The sequence below is a fragment of the Anabrus simplex genome, chromosome 14 (assembly GCF_040414725.1).
Source record: "Anabrus simplex isolate iqAnaSimp1 chromosome 14, ASM4041472v1, whole genome shotgun sequence".
NCBI classification, from domain to species: domain Eukaryota; kingdom Metazoa; phylum Arthropoda; class Insecta; order Orthoptera; family Tettigoniidae; genus Anabrus; species Anabrus simplex.
This window is the reverse complement of record NC_090278.1, coordinates 13,271,454-13,294,679: the sequence shown is the minus strand read 5'-3', so window position 1 is coordinate 13,294,679 and position 23,226 is coordinate 13,271,454. Positions and strand designations below refer to the sequence as shown.

The 23,226-nt window shown below is 40.8% G+C and overlaps 1 protein-coding gene across 1 annotated transcript in view; it reads right to left on the bottom strand.

The window, feature by feature from the left end:
- Positions 1–23,226, bottom strand: part of LOC136885459 (zinc finger protein 567-like) — a 78,212-nt gene that overhangs the window by 12,712 nt on the left and 42,274 nt on the right. Inside the window, exon 4 of the mRNA XM_067158020.2 lies at positions 231–313. Within this exon, the coding sequence (XP_067014121.2) occupies positions 231–313 (83 nt within the window). The remainder of the gene's footprint in view (positions 1–230; positions 314–23,226) is intronic.

Here is a 23,226-nt window from a genome sequence, read left to right as displayed (position 1 = left end):
TATTCAATAAAACTACATGAAGTAACAATAAATTTGATCTTAAAAATCCTGAATATTTTAGATAATTTTAACTAATACATATTAAAGATATTATTGTTCAAATGTAACCTGTAGAGACAGGATTAAAGAGATAACAATGGTACATTTCAAAGATAAAATAACCACTTATGAACATAACTGAGAATATGTGCAACATATTCCATATTGTATAGGGTTTGTGATGTACGTACTTTGTTTCTTCTTTGATGTATGCCAGCAGCTGATCATCAGTATTTTGTTCTATGAATATTTCCTTCTTAATGTCATCGGAAGGCTATAAGTAAGAAATAAGGAGAGTAGAATAAAGAAGTAAAGGAATAAATATATAAGTATATACTCCTAAACAAGAAACAGCTAAGAAAATAAATTTCATATTGGCACAATAAGAGTATAATTAATTTATCTCACAATTTAAAATATAAACATTTAAGAATGGAAAGTAACAATCAAATCATATCGAATCAAATCAAAATATATTTGCAAAAGAGGTGTCTACTTTGGTGGCAAATGGTACACTAAAATATATTATTACCAAGCACTAAATTTTAAATTGACAAGAGAACATATTTTCCTAAAATACAGTGTTATACAATTTACACTAACAATTTTTTATGAATCACACAGCTCACCTTTAGTAAATGTATATTACTTACAAAATTCTACTCATAATATCTTCCGCACTTACAAATATAATCAAATCATATACTGTAACAGTGAATATGGTACTTTGACGAGCATGAGTTAGACGCAGGGCGTGTACCGTTCTGATTGTAATGCTTACAGAGGAAGAGGGGTTTCTTGAAATGATTCTTAAGTTCTTTTTTAAAATTCTGAATTTATTAACAAAGTTCAAATCATATCACCTTCATACAGCAGATATGCAGGAAATGGTTCTTTCCTCGTCCAGGCTGGTGATGTTCTCTGCTCTCCTCGTACTGCCATCAGTCTCTTCTCGGCACCATGGAACCACGATTTCTCCCACGATGGAAATTCTAGAAGTTCTGGAATATCCATAAGACGTCCAAAAAGATCGGGATAACGTAGTAATGTGAGCATTGATATTTCGTTGCACGGGGAATGACTCATGACCGTACACATTAGCATCTGGGACACGGAAAGAGTTTCTTGAATAACAGATTTGAATGTTGAACAAAGAATCACTCGTAGTGTGACGTAATCAAACGTCAATAAAATTGACTAAGGAAAATGTGATACTTGAAACAGCTTGAAATTATCACACGCGAAATATTTGCTTAGGGTTAGGTGCAATTTTAACCTAGTCACATGAAAAAGAAATAGTTTCACTTGCAAGCCAATTTGGTTCATTAATTTGAAATTAAATGAAATAGGTTTCACTCTTCCACAGTCCGTGGTTTGATCACACACAAAAATACTGTATATTGAAAGCTCACAGTTTAAATGCACAGTTCATTACTAGTCATAAATAAACCGTTTAATTTGTGGTAAATGTACAACTTAAACATAGTCTAATGTCTACCATGAATGTAAAGTTCGAATATGTAATTATTTCTTAACACGGTTCAATGTCTACCATGAATGCAAAGTTCGAATATGTAATTCACAGTCTATCGTTAACTCACAGTTCAAGGTCTGCACATGCTAAATCCGTAGTACACGGATTGAAACTAATCACAGTCCAATGTCTACTCTGAATACACGAGATGTTGGAAAACCTCATGATTTCTATAAGTCCGAAGACACAGTCATAGATTGAAATTAATTCATTAATTAATCACTTGTCACCGTCTATAGAGTTCTGACACACACAATTTGCGAAATATTTCAATTAGTTGGCAATGCGAATGTCGTACACAATTTATCACTGTTCGGTTGTTTCATCAATCATGGGTTATGAACACTTTTAAGAAATTTAAGTTTGAAACATCTGTCCGAATAAATCATCATTAAAGTTTAAATCAATCTTAACTGAGGCTAGATTCTATCACTCGCGAATCGCGGGAACTCGCGAAATAAAATTATCACTTGCAACTCGCTGAAATATTTATAAGTTCAAATGTGGAATTTAAGTCTAGGACTCGGCGAAATGAGACTATCACTCGCGTAGCGTCGCGGTCCCCACGAGCCGACCGACTGTGGCATAGAGGATCCGTGTTCTTGCCCGCTGCTCGCCGCACGGACTCCACACACACGCTGACACACACTTTTCTGCTGAGGGAAGCAGCTCTCAATTTATACACGATCCAATCCAAAATATGTCTACATTTCGCTCAAAAACTTCGTTGTCTCTTGCCGGATTTTTACCAAACCTTATACGAAGAGAGACAAAATATGGGGCTACATGATGATGTAGTTGATTTTACGCAATTATTACCGTGAGAGAAGTTATTAGCCGAAGAACCTTTCGAAAATTCCATGCTGATGTAGGGTCTCTTTGTGTCACGGGGAGGCAGGCTGTGACGTCAACCCGCTCTACGTCACACACACAGGTTGCTCGCTGTTTCTGGCTGATTTCTGGTGCTGGGCCGGCGCATAGCGCGAAGTTTTAAATTTTAACTGCGGAGACTTATTTCCGTACCGCTGTTCCCGGTACAATACAGTATGAGTAATGACTTTAAATAATACTATACAACTTCTTCTTCTTCTAGCTCCTTCATGGATTGCATTTTCTTCTTCTCCTCCCAGAACCTCTTCATCCTTTCTCTTCTTCTCTCCCGCTCTTCTTCCGAGATATTCAGTATCCTCTTCTCTTGTCTACTCCACTGGTGACTCTCAATCCTTTTCCTGTATCCATCCCTATCATTGATCTCTGGCATATTAGTCGGTATGTACTTGCTTCTCCAATTTTCCTTTTCTTCCACCTTGATCCCCAATTCCGACCAATCTTTCCGGAATTCAACTACCCACTTTGTTCCTGTCTTTCCTCGTGTCCTCGCTGTTGTTTCCCATACTCTTTTCGTCATTCTATCCATATTCATCCTGATTACATGTCCCGCAAACCTTGCTCTTTTCAGTCTGATTTCTTCTGAGATTGTTCTCATGTTCCGGTATAGTTCTTCCCTGGGTCTCCTCATCCATCTCTCACCTCCTCTCTTAGGGCCTAGTATTTTCCTCAATATTTTTCTCTCCTCTTTCTCTAGTTGTTCCGCACCATTTCTTCCTAGTGCTATTGTCTCAGCAGCACACAATACAGCATTTCTCACCGTTGCCTTGTAATGGCTAATCTTTGCGTCTGTAGATATATTCTTTTTATTGTATATATCTCTGGTCATACAGAAGGCTGATCGCATCTTCTTTATCCTCTCTGTTATTCCCTCATTGCTCCTATTCCTTCCTGTTATAAATTCTCCTAGGTACTTGAATTTGTCCACCTTTTGCACGGTGCCTTCCGGTGTTGTCCAATCCTCAGTGGTATTCAATGTCTTTGTCTTATTGTAGGCGATCCTCAGTCCTACCCTTCCGGCTATATTGCTTAAGCTGTTGAGTTGTGTCTTTGCATCTTCTTCTGTCTCACTTACTATAGCTATATCGTCCGCAAAGGCTAGACAATCTACTTGGGCCCTATTGTCCTTTTTGTCCCCAACATGCGTCTTTGGTATTCCCATTGTCTCATTCATTGTTCTCCACTGCCTGATGACTTCATCCAGAGCTATGTTGAACAACATTGGTGATAATCCATCTCCTTGTTTGACACCAGTGTTGATATAAAATTCTTCAGAGATTACTCCTCTGAATCTCACCCTTGCCTATGTGTCTGATAGAATTTCCATTATGAGTTCATATGTAGTGCCATCTAATCCTCTGTTCTTCAGGATTTTTCCAAGGGTTTGTCTGTCGATGGAGTCATATGCCTTAGTGAAATCTACAAAGGTTACCACCGTTTTTTTTTGTTCTTTAAGGCCCTATGTTCTATCAGTTGTTTCAGTATAAATATCTGTTCTATGCATCCTCTTCCCTTCCTAAATCCTGCTTGGTAGTCTCCAATTGTACTTTCTAAGTGTTCTTCCAGTCTATTGAGCAGGACTTTCGACAACACCTTATAGCCAATCTATAGTTGTTTGCATCCCTCTTGTCTCCCTTCTTATGTATTGGTATTATGATCGCATTCTTCCATCCTTCTGGTAACTTCTTTTTTCTCCAAATCTGGCCGATGATGTTGGTCATGTTGTCTACTGCCTTGTCCCCTCCCCACTTAATCATCTCAGCTGATATTCCATCTTCTCCGGTTGCTTTGTTATTCTTTAGATCGCTTACGGCCTGTGCGACCTCATCTCTAGTTGACATGACTCTCTTCTGTGTATGTCCCCAGCTCCAGCTCTTCTTCAGGTGGTTCACAGTTTAACAGGTCATGAAAGTATTCTGCAAGTATCCTACAGTTCTCCTTCGCACCAACTGCCAGACCCCCATTCTTAACTCTTATAAAGAGTTCTCTGCCTTTATATCCACTCAGGCTCTTTTTGAATTTTCCAAAAAAGTCTCTACTATTGTTTTTCCTGAAGTTGTTTTCTATTTCATCCAATTCCTGCTTCATCCTCTGTCTTTTGGTCCATCTTATGGTTCTGGCTGTTTCCATCCTTACTCGTAGGAAAACTTCCCATTTTTCCAGGTTCTTCTTAATGCTCCAGTGTCTCCAGGCTTTCCTGCGATTCTCAACTGCTTCCTCACAGTCCGTATTCCACCACCAGTGTTTTTTTCTTTTCTTCCTTTCCCCATATTTTAGCCTGTTTCCTCATATTCAGCTTCATGTCATCCCATCCATTGCCAGTTTCTATTCCTTCCTCGTATTTGGATCGATTGTGCCGTAATTTGTCTCTGTCTATAATTATTTTTCCAGTTGGTCTACTTGTCTGTGGCAGTCTACCCCTATGCGGAATCCAAAGGCACTTGATTTCTGGAAGATAGTGATCTGATTCTATTCTTGTGTTCTTTCTGACCTTTGTGTTCATAATCTCTCTAGTGTTTGTCCGCTTGATTGCCATATGGTCAATCTGGAATTCCCCAATGTGGGTGCATGGGCTTGCCCATGTCTTTTTCTTATTCGGTTTGGCCCTGAAGTGAGTTGTCATAAGTCTCATTCTGTGTTCTCGACATAGTTCAATTAACCTTCTCAGTTTTTGTTCGTCCTCTTGTGTGCTGGGTACTCGCCTACTATCTCTTTATGTTGCTTCTCCCTCCCTACCTGTGCATTATAATCACCTACAAGTATCTTTACTTGTCTGTGTGGTATGCTTTTCAGTGTATCATCCAGTTCTTCCCAGAAACTGTCTACAGCTTTCTTGTCTTTTCTGTTCTTGTCATTGGTAGGCGCATGTCCATTTACTATGGTATATTTTTTGTTCCCTGCTCGAATTGATAACGTGGATATCCTTTCAGACCTACTCTTCATTTCAATTATGCCATCCTCATACCTCTTGTCTATTATGAATCCTGTACCAAAGCACGTAGGTGTGTGTCTTCCTTTTCCCACTCTGATTCTTGGTTTCCCTTTCAGCACTATCAAGCCTTCTGACTCCCCTGTGTCTTCATCACTATATTTTGTTTCTTGCATGGCTAGTATCCCAATGTTTCTTTCTCTCATCTCATCTATTACCTGTTTAAGTTTACCAGTCTTTGTCATTGTCTGTACATTTATGGTCCCCATCCTGAAAATCTTTTTCGTTTTGATCCTTTTCGAGGTTCTTGGGAGCTCCGACTCTTCCCATTCGCACATTCTGGCAGGTCCCCCAGAATCCGAAAGCCTGCTTGCGTCAACTTTGGTTGACGGGGAATTGTCCCCCTGGGGTAATCTCAATTCTACAGTGCGATCCATTCCATAAGCTAAAAGGAATGTGCGTTGGGACAGCTCGGGACTGTCCAGTTATACGACTGAGGTTGTTAGCCCCAGAAGATGAAATAAGAGCTTGATGTTCAGCTCAGGCTGGCATTTCCTCCAAACCTCACACTTCGGATTTCCCGCCGGTACTCGGGTGGCTGACTGCAGTGGTTTCCCACTGCGCGATGGGTGCGCCGACTATACAACTGCTACAAGATTAAAATTTACATGTCATTTATTTATTTATTTTCGTTTTTTACCCTTTTAAGAACCTAACTAGCATAACGAGCTGCTACGACCTAACCAGTGCCCCTTTTGCCACCGCTTTTTGCATAAGTGATAAGAGAGATAAGAACATGAAAAGGTACATACAATAGGATAGCAGTAGAAAAGGCAGCAATAGAAAAGGAGGAACATGGAATGACAAATACTATCTCCAAATCCTTACCCAATACCATTTCTTGCTGATCTTTCTGTTGATCCCTATTTCCACACTGACTTCCTATTAACCATATCCTCTTATATTCACATACCCTGTTCCCATCATTCTATTCATAACTTAACTCGTCACCTCTTTTTTACTTTCCATGCTCATATATCTATATGAATAAAGTTGTAGGGGGTACGCTGTCTGTAATTTCGTTTGTTTTACCAATTTTTCAGATATTTATCCGTTTTAGGTCAACTCACGACCGAATCGGTGGTTTTTATATTTAGTGTCTTTGTCTGTTCCACCATCACGGCGAAACGGCTGGATAGATCTCAACCAAACGTCATATTCAGTGTAAACTCATCCCGTGGTAGGTTTTTACATGCATATTAATTTGGAATATTTGAATAGAAGGGGCTTTATAGGAAAACCAGAACGTTTCTCCTTCATTTTCTCTTATACTATTGATTTTCTGTAAACTCCGTGGACTGTATGTGAAACGTTTCTTCATTATAAACAACTTCTGTTATGTTTATAATTTATCTTACTCTTCAAATGACGGAGAAAATTACTATTTTCCGTGGGTATGGTGCTCTGCACTGAGCGACCGACAGGCCAATAACGAACCTACAGGTTACCATGGCAACGTCTCAGACTGCTAGCCATCAGGGAAGTAACGTATTGCCATCTTCATCATCATTAATGTAAATTCGTGGTTGCTCCTTGGGCAGAAAGAAAGAATGCGTCAATCGGCCATACTGCGGGATATTACCGGAATATCGTTGGAGTTTATAACCTCCTCGAATAGCTTAAGTAATAACACCATTAGTAATCTTCTTAATTGTTTACCTAAGAATCCCTGCGCCTAAATTTCTACCCTGTTACCGCTTTCTTATATCCATAACTCATACCAGCATAATTTATTGAAAGCATTGGATTATCCAATACATTCATTTTGTATTTAATATTTGTAATCCTATTTCCTATTAATTTCAACTTTCTTAACTGTATTATTTTCTTCCTTAATTACTACGTATGTATGTGAGTGCTAATGCCAAAACATGGAGACTATTTTCTTTGAGGAAATATTTTAAGCTATGAAAATGTATAATTTCGGACCCGGAAAATATCGAAATGTGAATGCAATTTTTACGACGGTACAGACCTTGATTTCGGGAAAATTGGAGGCTAAACGGTAAGTCGTATCACAAAACAGAAAGCACGATCGTTCATTTTCACCTATAGGAAAGATAGTATCATGACATTCGGAACGCAAATTGAGATGACCATTGGGCATATGATAGCGAAATTCTATGATTCTACCTGTCACATGAGTATACAAAATATAAGGTATGGGTAGTATGTGTAAACTGTACAAAATTTCACCCATTCAATGAATCTAACTCAATCTAACCCATAAATATAGGAGATACGAGAAGATGTCATAGGACCATCCATGAAGAACACTGAAAGAGGCGTCTGATGGTGAAGTCGTTTGTAGATATGTCTATAGTTTCAAAGCAGTAACTCTCGAAATAAAGATCTGCACTTCTAGACGTGTCCATGCGTATCTATATAAATAAAAATGTAGGTGATCCGCTGTCTGTAATTTTGTTTGTTTTCCCAATTTTTCAGATATTTATCCGTTTTAGGTCAACTAAAGATCGAAGCGGTGGTTTTTATTTTTCGCGTTTCTCTGTCTGTTCCACTATCACGGCGAAACGGCTGGATAGGTCACGACCAAACGTCATATTTAGTCTAAACTCATCCCGGGGTAAGTTTTGATATGCATATCATTTTGAAATAAAGGGGCTTTATTCGAAAACCAGAACGGTTTTCCTCCATTTTCTCTTATACTATTGATTTTCTGTAAACTCCGTGGACTGTATGTGAAACGTCTCTTCATTATAAACAACTTTTGTTATGTTCATAATTTACACTTCAAATGGCGGAGAAAATTACTATTTTCTGCGGGTAGCATGCTCTGTATTGAGTAGCCGACAGACCGACAACGAACCTACAGGTTACCGTGGCAACGTCTCTGACTGCTTGTCAGCAGGGAAGTAAAGTATTGCCATTTTCGTCATCATTCCTGTAAATTCGTGGTTGTTCCTTGGGTAGAAAACAAGAGAGACATCAATCGGCCATTCTGCGGGATATTGGCGGAATATCATTGGAGGTTACAACCGTACTCGAATAGCTTAAGTAATAAGTCATCTTCTTATCTGTTTACCTAAGAATCCTTGCGCCTAAATTTCTGCTCTGTTACCGCTTTCTTATATCCGTATCTCATACCATCATATTTTATTGAGGAACATTTGATTTTCCATTACATCCACTCGGTATTTACATATTTGTCCTATCCGGCTGTTCTCAGTTTTAATCCTATTTTCTATTAATCTCAACTTCCTCAACTGCATTAATTTATTCCTTAATTACTCCGTATGTATGTGAGTGCTAATCCTGAAACCTGGACACTCTTTTCTTTGATGAAATATTCCATGCTATATAAATGTATAAATTTTTGTCCCGGAAAATATCAGAATATTTAGGCAATTTTAACGATGGTGTAGACCTTCGTTCCGGAATAATTGGTGGCTAAACGGTAAATCGTATCACAAAAGAGAAACCACAGTCGCCTTTCAATGGGGAGAGATCTACTACCTTGGGCCTATGACTTTTTGTCGTATCTCTATCCCTTATACGTTAAACAGAACTGCATTTCTCAATTTCAAGTTACTTTTGTACTTTTTACACGTATATATTATCAATTCACACACTTATAGGAAAGATGCAATCATGACATTGGACACACACATTGACATGACAAGTGGCCATATATTCACCAAATTTTATGATTCCAGGGTCACATGAGTATCAAAAAAATCAAGTAGTACCGGTATGTGAAAACTGTACCAAATCACCCCATTCAATGACTAACTGAATCTAACCCACAAATATAAGAGATACGAGAAAATGTCATAGGACCAGACATGTGGAACACTGAACGACGCGTCTGATGGCGAAGTCCGTTTGTAGATGCAATTTAATATAACCTTAGACAGCGCCTTTACAGTAATTTATGGAGAAATCCGTATACATGTAGAATACCGTAGCGAAGCACGGGTACATTTACAAGTATTATATAATCCCACATTATTCCTACCACTTTCCCAACAAGTGGACAATGCTTAAACCATAACTACAGAAATACCCATCATCCTTCTCTGTACATCACATTAAGACCAAGAAATCGGTCAATGTCTCATGCAGTCAATCAATCGACCAACCATAAAATCCGTCAACCACCACTGTTCAGCATTTAGGACTGTCACCCAGGTATCAGATGTTTTCTCAATTGTTTATGTAGAAAAGGATTGCGGAAATTCATCAAACAACTCTTTGGTGAATTATTTCAATCACTAAATCCTCTTTGTGTATGCGAAAATTTGCCAATATATGTCCCTTTGAATTCCAAGCCATCTCTCTAAAGACATCTCATAATATACTGCTTAGTCGAACAGCTTGTTTCCTTTCTCCAAGTCTTCCCAGCCCAAACTTTGCAACATCTCTGTAACACAAACCTTTTGTCAGAAATCACCCCTACAGAGCGAGTTGGCCGTGCGCGTAGAGGCGCGCGGCTGTGAGCTTGCATCCGGGAGATAGTAGGTTCGAATCCCACTATCGGCAGCCCTGAAGATGGTTTTCCGTGGTTTCCCATTTTCACACCAGGCAAATGCTGGGGCTGTACCTTAATTAAGGCCACTGCCGCTTCCTTCCAACTCCTAGGCCTTTCCTGTCCCATCGTCGCTATAAGACCTATCTGTGTCGGTGCGACGTAAAGCCCCTAGCAAAAAAAAAAGAAATCACCCACAAAGAATGGAGCTGTTTCTGTAGATTATTTCCTGTTCTCTAATGAAGACATTCTGGTGACAGTTTCATACTCTAATCGTGGCACTGCTGGATATTTATATGCCCTCTCCTTTAAAACCCCTAAATAAACTTATAATCATATTAAGAAATCTTTAAATGTTATTTTTAAACCTGTTGATGTGATTACCACAATGGAGATCTATCCTTATTATGAATGCCTAGGTACTTACAAAGATTCCCACTATACGAGGACGGCTTGAAAAGTTCCCGAAATCACCGCTAGATGTCAGTGCTAGAGCAACGAGGTTCCCGCGCAATAATCACACATCCTTTGTGAGTGAACACGTGGCGCGTCAGTGCTCTAGTTGCAGGAGTGTGGTTGTGACGACTCTTTGTTGTTGTTCCCGCGTAGTGATTTGTGACAATGGAAAACTGAGATTCGAGCAGTGAATAAATACTTTGTAAAGCAAGGTATGAAAGCAAAGGAAATTCATGCCGACTTTCAGAACACACTGGGGGACTCTGCTCCTTCATTTTCAACTGTTGCCAAGTGGACCAGCGAGTTTAAATTTGGTCGGGAGAGCTTGGATGGTGATCCGCGTAGTGGACGGCCAAAAAGTGTTACGACCCCAGAATTTATCACAAAAGTGCATAAAATGGTCATGGAGGATCATCGACTGAAAGTGCGGGAGATTGCTGAAGCTGTAGGGATGCCTTCTGAACGGGTATATTATATTTTAACCGAAGAATTGGGTATGAGAAAATTATCCGCAAGATGGGTGCCGCAGCTCTTGACATTGGACAACAAACGCACCAGATTGGAAATGTCCGAACAAAGTCTGGCCCGTTTTCAGTGAAACCAACAAGATTTTTTGCGCCGGTTTGTGACTACAGATGAAACTTGGGTCCACTACTATACCCCAGAGACAAAACACCAGTCAAAGCAGTGGAAACATGCTGATTCACCACCACCAAAGAAAGCAAAGGCAGTGCGTTCGGCCGGAAAGGTCATGGCCTCAGTTTTCTGGGATGCAAAAGGCATTCTGCTGATAGATTATCTTCCTACGGGTCAAACAATTACGGGGCAATACTATGCAAACCTCCTAGACCAACTACAGGAAAAGATACGCGAAACAAGGCCTGGTTTGGCAAGGAAAAAGGTCATCTTTCATCAGGACAACGCTCCGCCGCACACAAGCGTTATTGTCATGACAAAACTTCATGAACTGGGGTATGAATTGTTGCCACATCCACCATGTTCACCTGATTTGGCACCCTCAGACTTTCATATATTCCACAAGCTGAAAATTTTCCTCAGTGGACGAAGATTTTCTACAAGGGAAGAACTGACAGCCGAATGGGAGAGGTATTTTGCAGGCCTCGAGGTATCTCATTTTCGAGATGGGATCAAGGCATTGGAACATCGCTGGACCAAATGCATTAGTCTACAGGGAGACTATGTTGAAAAATAAAAGCAGTTTCACCGAGGTAAGATACTTAATTCTAGAACATTCCGAGAACTTTTCAAACCACCTACGTAATTAAAACAAAGAGGAGTCTTTCTATTTGTGAACACACAACCTGACCTTTCACCCTGTTTACAATCATACCATTGCCCGATGTCTATCTCACAATATTGTCAAGGTCTTTTGCAGACGCTCACAATGCTGAAACTTATTTATTACTATACCGCGAGGTACACGCGCCCCGTTCATTCAAAAGAAGCGCCTTGAAGAATTCCATCTTCAATATAATGATTGCAACAACTAGTGCAAAAGATTTGAACTTTTCTCTATAGATGTCTCTACCAAGAAAAACTTACGTTATACCCTCTAGTGTGAAGGGAACCTATTAAACTCCTACAAAAAAAATTATGTTGAGATTTACTACACTGAGTTGATTGTTCTTGTTTTGTTGTGCGTTAAGGTTGTCAACATTTCGATCTCGCTCCGCCAACTTCAAAATTGAGCCATAGTAAGTTCTGTATACGTTATTTTCAACAGCAACATGCACCTTCTACCTATTTAAGTAGCCAATAAGAACCGTCATGTACACTTTTGATTATCCAATAAAATTTGGAGGTGTGTCGGGCGTTAGCCGAGAGTTCTCTAGAACCTTTCCCTTGGGTATAAAAGCTGGCACTTTTCCGAGCTACCTTGTCTTATTGATCGTCCAGTTTACTGAGTGTGTGCTAACTGAGGAGGGGGGGAGGGCGTCTCGCCCTTCATCGAACATTACTGCAGATTAAGGTAATGGCAGCTATATAATTTCTATGTGATAGTCTCTGAAAGTTAGCTCGAGGGGAAGGTTTCATATCTTTAATAATGTAACCTTAAATTTCCAATCACCTAATATGTTGATTTCTACTGCAAATTTCAAACAAAATGATAAACACTTAGCTTAAATTCGGGAATAGAGTGTGTGAAACACCCTCGAGTTCCCTATCAACTTGACTTCGAAGGGACTACGATTTTGTAACCGTTTCCTCTCTTTAACTTAAATGTTCTCCATCCAGTCACCTCAGTAGTATAGGATTAGCCTCTGTAATATCGGGCAGTGAGCCCAACTAGGGTTTTAAGCTTCTAAATGTAAGTCTCAAGGAGTGCAAGTGTCCGCCTCCGCATCATTTTGATTTTGGGCCAGTAACTTTAACCTGTGTTTTTCTTCCCACAAAGGCCCGGTAGAATGAGTTTTCGATACTCCTGTAAAATACAACCATTTATGTTAAGTGATTAGACTGTTGAGTGTTTAAGACAGTGAATTTTGTTTGAATTGCAAAATGTAGGGGCCTGGAAAGTGTAAATTTTAGTGAGCAAAGATGCTCTGGTTAAGACAGTGAATGACTAATCTCATGTTTTAATCCGTACTGAAATCTGTTATTTGCAATAAGAAAGTTTTATTATAATCAACCTGTTCAATACATTATAATATCGTTACATTTAAAATATCTTCATTAATTAAAAGTTATTTGTGGGACTTGGCTCATCAGCCAAATCTGAATCTCGAAAAATGGTTATGTTCATAAATAATGACTCAAGAACTATTACAACACTTTACCACAAACTTAAACTTACTCAGCCAGAATATCATTAAATACAGAATCTTTGGTAACTGGAGCTTAGTAGGAGAGATACATTAAAATTGTGGTAGAATGAGTTGTTCTAAACTACTTAAAACAAGCAGCATATCGAACATCTTTGAAAGACGTGAAATTCAATCTTAAGAACTAGATTTGAAAATTTCTTTGCAATGAGGTCTGGTAAAACGTTTTGTGTCCCTTAAGGATAAGAGTCTATAAAGATTCAAAGATCTTGTCGATTTGATAATTGAACTTGTGACAGGATGAATATGGATCTTCATGAAATTTAAATGCTTGTTGTAATTTGATCTCGGCGAATGCTGTTGAATAAATGTGCTCTTGTTGACGTCAGTGACCATGCGTTGAAATAACGGATTTAATAAGATATGATTGAAAGGGACGTAAATAAGACAGTAAGGGTATAAGGTTTGGAGCGCAGTCTCCTAGATAAATTCATAGAGCATAGACGCCCTTTCTATTTTTGTACACGTGTTCGTATACCTTGGAAATGAAATAGGGAGATCTGTCTCCTCGACTAATGAGTGGATGGAGCAATAGTGCTCGAGTAACATTTGTAAAATTGGGAGCTTTAAGTTCAGATGATTGACAAATTTTATTGATTTTCTAACTTCCCCTACCTTGTATCTAAGCTAACGAGCTGGTTCTGTACCTGAAATCTTGTTCTATTGCTGAGCGACGTTTTTGTTAAAATAGGATATTTGGAGAAAAAAGCCAAAAGTTAATATAACCCTTGATTTTAAAGCTTTTAATTAATCTTCTGATTGTCATAGACAGACCCATTCATGCCCGCACAGTCTTTCACTCCTCTGTTCCACGCAATTACGGTAACAAGTGGTAGCTGAGCGTGCTTGACTGGGTCTAGATAAAGCCCCTTTTGACGGCTACTGATATAAATCTACATCGAACTCTAAACATTTTCTTGGTTGCTGGATATTTTCAAAATTCCTTTGATTTTCTATCAAGATGTATGGTCCTCGTGAAGTCCTTGCACCCGGGTATTTGCGCAAGGAGGTATTGATTTATGAACTTCTAATTAGCAAGGCCCAATCTGGAGGCACGTTTGTGGCAGATATTGCCAAAATTAAGGAATCCTCAAACTTCCTCTTTGTATCCCGGTATTTGGGGAGAAACATTGATGAGGCTCTATCCAGTATCACGGATAATACCACCGAGCTAGCTTCTGTTACTTTTTAGAAGTAGGCGATCCTTCTGCTAATCAACTTATATGCTCCTTATATGCTATCTTCACCTAAAATGAAAGCCCTTAAGGAAATCATCGATCAGATGTTGAAGAATGGTATTATTCGACCTTCCAAGTCGGCGTATTCATTGCCCATTTTCCTTGTACCGAAACCTCAAGGTGGTTTCAGGTCTGTGGTTGATTACAGGGCTTTGAACCGTAAGGTGGTGATGCAATCTGTGCCCCTTCCTGACCTTCACTCCTGTTTTCCATGGTTTCGCAAGGCTAAGTTCTTTACCATCTTAGATCACAACCAGGCATATAATCAAATAATTTTGGCAGAATAATACAAACATCTAACGGCTTTTGCCACGGATTGGAATCTTTATGAATACAACCGCGTGCCCATCGGGCTCCCACGGGCGCAGCTGTCCTTACTAGACTGCTCGATATGGTCTTCTCGGACATCAAATTCGAATATTTGTATCATTACCTCGACGATATCGTCGTGTTTTCAGAAACCTTCTAAGAGCACCTAGATCGTCTGAAGGAAGTCCTCAATCGCCTTCGGAAAGCTGAGTTGACTGTCAAATTATCCAAGGTAGCTTTTTCTAAGCCTTCTATGTCGTTCTTAGGGCATATTGTGTCGCCCGATGGGGATTCCATTGAACATTCCAGAACACAGGCCATTCGTGACTTCAAGCCTCCCAAGGATATCAAAGGAATCGCTAGATTCATAGGCATGGTGAATTTCTTCAGGAAATGTATTCCTAACTAGCTCATTGCCACCCACGACGAAGGGGGCTGAACTTTAAAAAATTCCGGAGTGCCATTATTCATCTCAGCGACCCCGAAAAGTATGGATTCGACATTACTTTCGATCATTTTTATATCACAGGCCCCCGCCCTTAAAGGTTCCTGTGCTGTCTTACCCCAACGTATTTTATCTCCTGATACTAAAAATCCGAAGTGTACAATTCACAACGGCGACACCGAAAACTATATATTCGACACTACTTTCGTTTAACTTTATTTATCACTCCCCCCTCGCCCCCACCCAAGAGGGGCTGAACTTGGACTTAAAAAATCCGGAGTGTCACTTTTAATCTTAGCGACCCCGTAAAGTATGGATTCGATAATGTTTTCGATAATTTTCTTGTATCACACCCCCCACCCCAAAGGGCGCTGAATTTGGACTTTCAAAAAATTCCAGTGTGTCACTATTCATCTCAGCGACCACGAAAAATACGGATTCGACGGCATTTTCGGTTATTTTGATATACCACTCACCCCACCCCAAAGAGCGCAGAATTTGGACTTAAAAAATTCCGGAGTGTCACTATTCATCTCTGCGAGCCAGATAACTATGGATTCAACACTCTTTCCGAATAGTTTTATGTATCACTCCCCCAATGCCACCCACCCCGAAGAGGGGAGAACTTGGACTTCAAAAATTCCGGAGTGTCAGTATTCATCTCAGCGACCCCCAAAAGTATAGATTCGTCACTATTTTCCCGCCCCTAAGGGTACTTCGGTTGTCTTACCCCAACGCGGTTTGTCAAGAAAATCCTGAGTATCACTATTCATCTCAGCGACCCCGAAAAGGATGGATTCGACATTATTTTAAATTGTTTTGATATATCACTCCCCCCCTTGCCCCCACCCAAAAGGGGGCTGAATTTGGACGTTAAAAAATTGCGGAGTATCGCTATTCATCTCAGCGACTCCGAAATATATGGATTCGACACCATTTTGGAGTATTTTTAAATGTCGCTCCCCACGGCCCCCGGCCTTAAAGGTACTTGGGGTATCTTAACCCCACGCGTTTTGTCTCCTGATACTAAGTCGTAAGTATACCAAGTTTGGTTGAACGATGGAATCGACACTATTTTCGTATGTTTTATATATGACCCTCCCTGGCCAACCCACCCAATCGGGTGCTGAATTTGGACTTGAAAAAATTCCGGAGTATCACTATTCATCTCAGCGAATCCGAAAGCGATGGATTCGACACTATTTTCGTACATTTTATGTAACCCCCATGCTCCCCCACACTCAGTTGGTCAAAAGAAATCCGTAGTGTCACTATTCATCCCAGCGACCCCGAAAAGGATGTATTCGACACTACTTCCTATTACTTTGATATATCACTTCCCTTTCGCCCACCACCCAAAAACGGGCTGAATTTGGACTTGGAAAAATTCCGGAGTATCAATATTCATGTCAGCGAATCCGAAAACGATGGATTCCACAATATTTTCATACATTTTATATCTGACCCCCCTCGCCGCCCCGCCCATGTGGGAGCATGGGGTGTCTTACCCCCACGCAGTTTGTCAAAAGTAATCCGGAGTGTCACTATTCATCCCAGCGACCCCGAAAAGGATGGATTCGACACTATTTCCTATTACTTTGATATATCACTTCCCCTCGCCCCCTCCCAAAAGGGGGCAGAAATTGGAATTGGAAAATTTGCGGAGTATCACTATTCATCTCAGGGAATCCGAAAACGATGGATTCGACACCATTTTCTTATATTTTTATATGTGACCCCCCTCGCACCGCCGCTGCTAAGAGTACTTGGGGTGTCTTACCCCCAAGCGGTTTGTCTCCTGATACTAAGTCATAAGTGTACCAAATTTGGTGTAAATCGCTCCAGTGGTTTAGGAGGAGATGTAATACATACATACATACATACATACATACATACATACATACAATAACATTTATCTATACTAATATTATTGTTACGGAGTTATCCGTGGAAGTCAGAGGTGAAAGAAGGTGCGGGCTGGAATGGGTCTAACTACAAGTTCGAACGATGAATTAAAATTTCAATGAAGGTTATATTTTCAAAACTGAACAATGGTAACATAGAATGTTGAGCATACAACAAATAACAACAAGTTAAATCAGGTACACAATCAAGAAGTCCAAGATAGGAGAAAAATTTAACCAGTTTCCACTAGGGGAAATAACAAGGAAAATCGGGTACAATGCCGCTTTACAAGAAAAGCACCAGTTAAGTAGTCTTTACAAATTATGGGCTACGGGCCCAAATTCATCAATCCTTGAGCTCTCAGCTCACAAACACAACATACCAATGGGCAGAAAACCCTTAATTACATGGAGCTCTTGCTCCCGCTTAATAATACCAGAAAGAGCGGACCTGCTCTCAATTTTACAAGCCTATCAAAGGCCACAACAACTTCACTTCTATCTGCCCTCAAGGCACACAAAGAAACAGGTTTAATACCCAATCTACAGAGCCTTCGCATGAAGAAAACAAAACATCAGGTTAAGTTACTGGCCCAAAGTACAGAAAGGACTGGAGACGTGAACTTGCACTCCTAAATACACCTTTTAAAACCTAAGTGGCTCTAGGCCGATACACAGGGGCTAATCCCAAGCTAGGGAGGTGACTCGTATGAGAAAACTTTAATACATTAAGGAAGAGAAGAAATGGTTATGAAAACGTAGTCACCTCAATTTCAAAATGAAAGGGAGCTCGAGAGTGTAAAGCACTCTCTATCCCCGCTGTACAGTAAAAGAGATTTAGAGTTTTTACATAGACTGAAAAGGAATTTACATTTTAAAGAGATGGGTTACATATTAAAGGTTTCGAACCCTCCCCGAGAGTTAGACTGCTGAGCTAGCAAGACATAAAGATGTTAAAAGGCAATTACCTTGTTGAAGAACTGCTGTCTGAAGAACGAGGCGCTTCCCGCCCCCTGCTGCATATTCACACACTGAGTTAGATGTTATACGAATGGCCCCGAGACAAGAAAATCAGCAGTTTTTATACCCTCGTGGAAAATTCGAGACCTTTCAGGAAAGAGTAGACACACCTCCTCAATTTATATTGGTTGACTAATAATTACACATGGAAATTCGAAGAAGAAAGCAATGATTGGAGGAAAATTAATTACAGAAATTATTGATTGGCTAAATTCAAAACAGGCGGAAAGAAAGGATTAATGTTGCCAACCCACAAACCACAGAACAGAATTTAGTAAAGACAAAACTTATGAATACAAAATTTCTTGAGGAGAGTTCATTCCATTACACCAGAGTGTATTACCATAGTTTTTGGTAGAGACATCTGTTAGAGAATGTCCACACTTCGTGATCAATAAAAAACAAGAACAAATCAAAAACACGCAGTGACATCTTCTGATAAACAGTAGAGTTAGTTCAGTTCTTACAGTTCAGGGTTTCTCCTGTAGACGAGTTTCAATTGACGCAAGATTTGAACTTGCGTCGTAGAGGTGTACCGCCCGGTAGAATTATAAAGAGGAAAAATTTGTTTGTTTGTAACGAATAGACTCAAAAACTACTGAACCGAATTTAAAAATGTCTTCACCTGTAGAAAGCTACGTTGTCAGTGAGTAACATGGCCTGTATTTTATTTTCAAAACAATTCGAAGTGGGGGCACTGGGGGGAGATATAAAAATAATAGGCTAATATACGCAAAATATCGAATTTGTCGTATAAGGACGAGACAAAGCTCAATTTAATCCTCTTGACGCAAAGAACAAAACTCGGTAAGCCCTCTGGTCCCGAAAACCATGTTTAAAAACCCTATAACCAACCGTTACGGAGATATTGGCACCACTCTACCACTGCTATAGGAATTGGATAAAGTAATGAACTGCCGTAACCATGGCAACGTCTGCTCCAGGATTCTATAGCAGCGAAATTATCTACAATAAATCACAAAAACTTAACATGTTACAGGCATGAAAATTGATATTTGGAATCCTCTTTAAAAATAAAAGAACACGAATATTCGTTTTCAGAAAGTCCACTTAAGGGGGGAGGGGATTGAAAGAAAGTGAGGAAGGAGTTGAATTACACTGACTGACGGTGACAATGCAACACCAAGGAGAAGTGGTTCGAAAGGGATGAAAGTTGGGGAAAAAACAGAGACGGCACGGATGAATAATTGATGTTTATTTCAAACCGATATGCAGGTTACACAATGCGCACGGCATCGACTCAGTAGGATGTAGGACCACCGCGAGCGGCGATGCACGCAGAAACACGTCGAGGTACGGAGTCAATAAGAGTGCGGATGGTGTCCTGAGGGATGGTTCTCCATTCTCTGTCAACCATTTGCTACAGTTGGTCGTCCGTACGAGGCTGGGGCAGAGTTTGCAAACGGCGTCCAATGAGATCCCACACGTGTTCGATTAGAGTACGCTGGCCACGGAAGCATCTGTACACCTCGTAGAGCCTGTTGGGAGATGCGAGCAGTGTGTGAGCGGGCATTATCCTGCTGAAACAGAGCATTGGGCAGCCCCTGAAGGTACGGGAGTGCCACCGGCCGCAGCACATGCTGCACGTAGCGGTGGGCATTTAACGTGCCTTGAATACGCACTAGAGGTGACGTGGAATCATACGCAATAGCGCCCCAAACCATGATGCTGCGTTGTCTAGCGGTAGGGCGCTCCACAGTTACTGCCGGATTTGACCTTTCTCCACGCCGACGCCACACTCGTCTGCGGTGACTATCACTGACAGAACAGAAGCGTGACTCATCGAAGAACACGACGTTCCGCCATTCCCTCATCCAAGTCGCTCTAGCCCGGCACCATGCCAGGCGTGCACGTCTATGCTGTGGAGTCAATGGTAGTCTTCTGAGCGGACGCCGGGAGTGCAGGCCTCCTTCAACCAATCGACGGGAAATTGTTCTGGTCGATATTGGAACAGCCAGGGTGTCTTGCACATGCTGAAGAATGGCGGTTGAACTGGCGTGCGGGGCTGCCACCGCTTGGCGGCGGATGCGCCGATCCTCGCGTGCTGACGTCACTCGGGCTGCGCCTGGACCCCTCGCACGTGCCACATGTCCCTGCGCCAACCATCTTCGCCACAGGCGCTGCACCGTGGACACATCCCTATGGGTATCGGCTGCGATTTGACGAAGCGACCAACCTGCTCTTCTCAGTCCGATCACCATACCCCTCGTAAAGTCGTCTGTCTGCTGGAAATGCCTCCGTTGACGGCGGCCTGGCATTCTTAGCTATACACGTGTCCTGTGGCACACGACAACACGTTCTACAATGACTGTGCTCACCCGCCTTTCAACTCCGGCATCTCTCGATATAGTGACTGTCATCCTCCTGTCTGCTTTACGCCAACTACGTCATCTGCCACGTCACTTAAACCTTCTCGAATAGACTGGTCTTCCCTTCCGGGCGTGTATATATTGGACTGCTTCGCCCGTCTTAGACAGACTGACAACAACTTGTGTAAAGTGTGTGCGTGTGGAGGGGCCACTGACCTTGCACGGCTTCCCGTGCGATGCGCATTCCATTCCCGTCCAGCTGGAGAAGTTAACCTCAACGGACTTCGGTGAGCTAAAAACAATTGACACACAAAATTGTTGGAAAACTTAAAATCTGCCATTTTGGCGTGTCGAGTGATGACATATTTTGATCTTCAAGGCCTTGGTTCGTGCCTAACTTCTTACCACTTTCAACTTATTAAAAATTATTCTTAACGTTCTACAAATTCTTGATGTGGACTGAGGATAGACATCGCCAACAGAATTTTCTCAAGCTTTGATGATTCGAACATTAATTGGCGGATGAGCTTTCTCCAGTATCGCGCAGTCGGAGTTCCTTTTTTTCTCTTCCTTACATATCCTCGTTGTTCTGATCCCCCTCCTTACCACCACTTTTCTCTTTTACTTGGTTTATTTGCTTTTTATAATAAGCGCCCTGGTGGTGTTTTGTTTTCTAAGTGTGGCCAAATATTACGTTCTTCGTACAAAAAGGATAGTTGTTTTCTCAAAAGTTTTTTTTATGAAAATCATGAGATGATTATGTATGTCACTCCTTCCTTTTTGAAAATTGTAAAACTAATTCTGTGTTAAAGTTCCCATATATTGCTGAGATTTACAGTGAATATTATTAATCAGAGATCGTAATCTATGGAAGATATTTGAAAATTGTGAACATTCCTGTGGGGTAGTTCCTCTTACTTTCCTCCTCCTAAGGGGACCTTGGGTATTGCTTTTGTCATTAATGTCCGAGATCTCTCTCGGACCTATTGTCCTTGTATTAATCAGTGAGTAGTGTGATGAAACATTCTATTCCGATTATTGTTATCAATAAAAAACAAGTTGTTCATTCAAAAGGTTTATAACTATTCCTCTACAAAGAGTTATCATCTGAAAACTGTAACTTAAGTCCTGCATAGCAGTTCCTTTTCATCTCTTTATTATTTGTGAAAAAGGTTAATTTATTTCTGAAGGGAACCTTAAATATATAATTGGTGTTCTTTTTATATCCAGGGTTTGTTTAGGATGTATTTCTCCTCGTATGTTAGTCTGTGTGTATTCTGTATTCTGCTAAAGTTACTGTTCCAATACACTTATTCATCCAAAACTATCAAAAGGTGATATATTTTTTTCGTTGTTTGGTACCTACCACGGAAAACCTCTCCCATATCCCCCCAGTACTGCTTCTGGTCACTCTACTTGTTCTCTTTGATTGATGCGATCGACTTCTTGGCACTGTGTTGCCAACACTTTGAAATCGTTTCTTTTTTAAATAACTGAGATGAAAAACATTATCATGCAGAAAACACAAAATGTATCCTGATTAGGCGATAACGCCACACTGAGACAACAGATCCTGATAATATCAGAACCTTTGGAAGAAGACTAGAAGTACTCTTAAGTCCTCTCATAAAAAAGTTAGAGAGAGATAAGATTATGGACAGAAGCCCAACAATTTAAAGGTTGGAGACCAGGTTATGTTTAAGAATTTCGTTCCTGTAGGCAAGCTTGCCCCCGATTTCATGGGCCATGTACTATTCTAGACTTCGTAACTCCTGTTACACTTCTGGTCAGCAACCCAGCCACTGAAAGGATATTTAGAGTTCACCTTTCACAGATCAAACCGGTATAATCTTTTTTCAGTATAGGCTACTATGGCATGGCAGTGAGAAAAGGTTATATTAAAAAAAAGTCTTGAATCAAAAAATTAATTGGGTAAAGTATAATTTGAAATATGGAGGTTTTCTGCCCCAACTGATAGATCAAATGTTTCACCTCTCATTGTTCAACCTATGTACAAACCTTCCCCTCTAACAAGGCTTCCGTTCCATTACCTTACCCCCGCCTCCAAAACCAAGCCTACAAATCACAGATTCATCATCAATGCAGCCCGCTTCATCTGAACCCGCAGCTTAGAAACATTCTCAACTCTCAATCTCCACAAAAACAATTTCTGTCGCCAAGTAAATGACAATTTCAATGCCCTCTCTGTCATCTTCGGCCGTGTCCCAACATATGGCGAGGGATGCCGGCGTGGGGTAAGGGCCCACTCTGCTCTGGCCCAGTCTCCTGCATAACGGCTTACTGGAACACCATCCTACCCGGCAAGGGCTGAGGTGCGGTAACACAACCACCTACACATCTTGGGAGCAGTATCACTATATCTGATCTATGGCGACCATTACCATGGCTACCCCTTTCATGGTAGCAGGGGAGATGTATCTGAAAGTACTTGGGGGGTTCGGAGGACCCCACCCGGTTATCGGCTGTGGGAACTCTCTTGCCGTCAAGACCTGAACTGGCACGGCTGCACGAAGACTTCAAGACTGGTTTTCGGCGTACTTGCTTAAAATGAACTCTTTCGAAAAAATGTTTGCACTAGTTGTTGCAATCATTATATTGAAGATGGCATTCTTCAAGGCGCTTCATTTGAATGAACGGGGCCGGTGTAGGTTGCGGTACAGATCTTCCCCGCTTCGTAAAGGCTCTCCTCACAGTTAAAGTTAGAAATTTGCTTGTTAGAAAAAA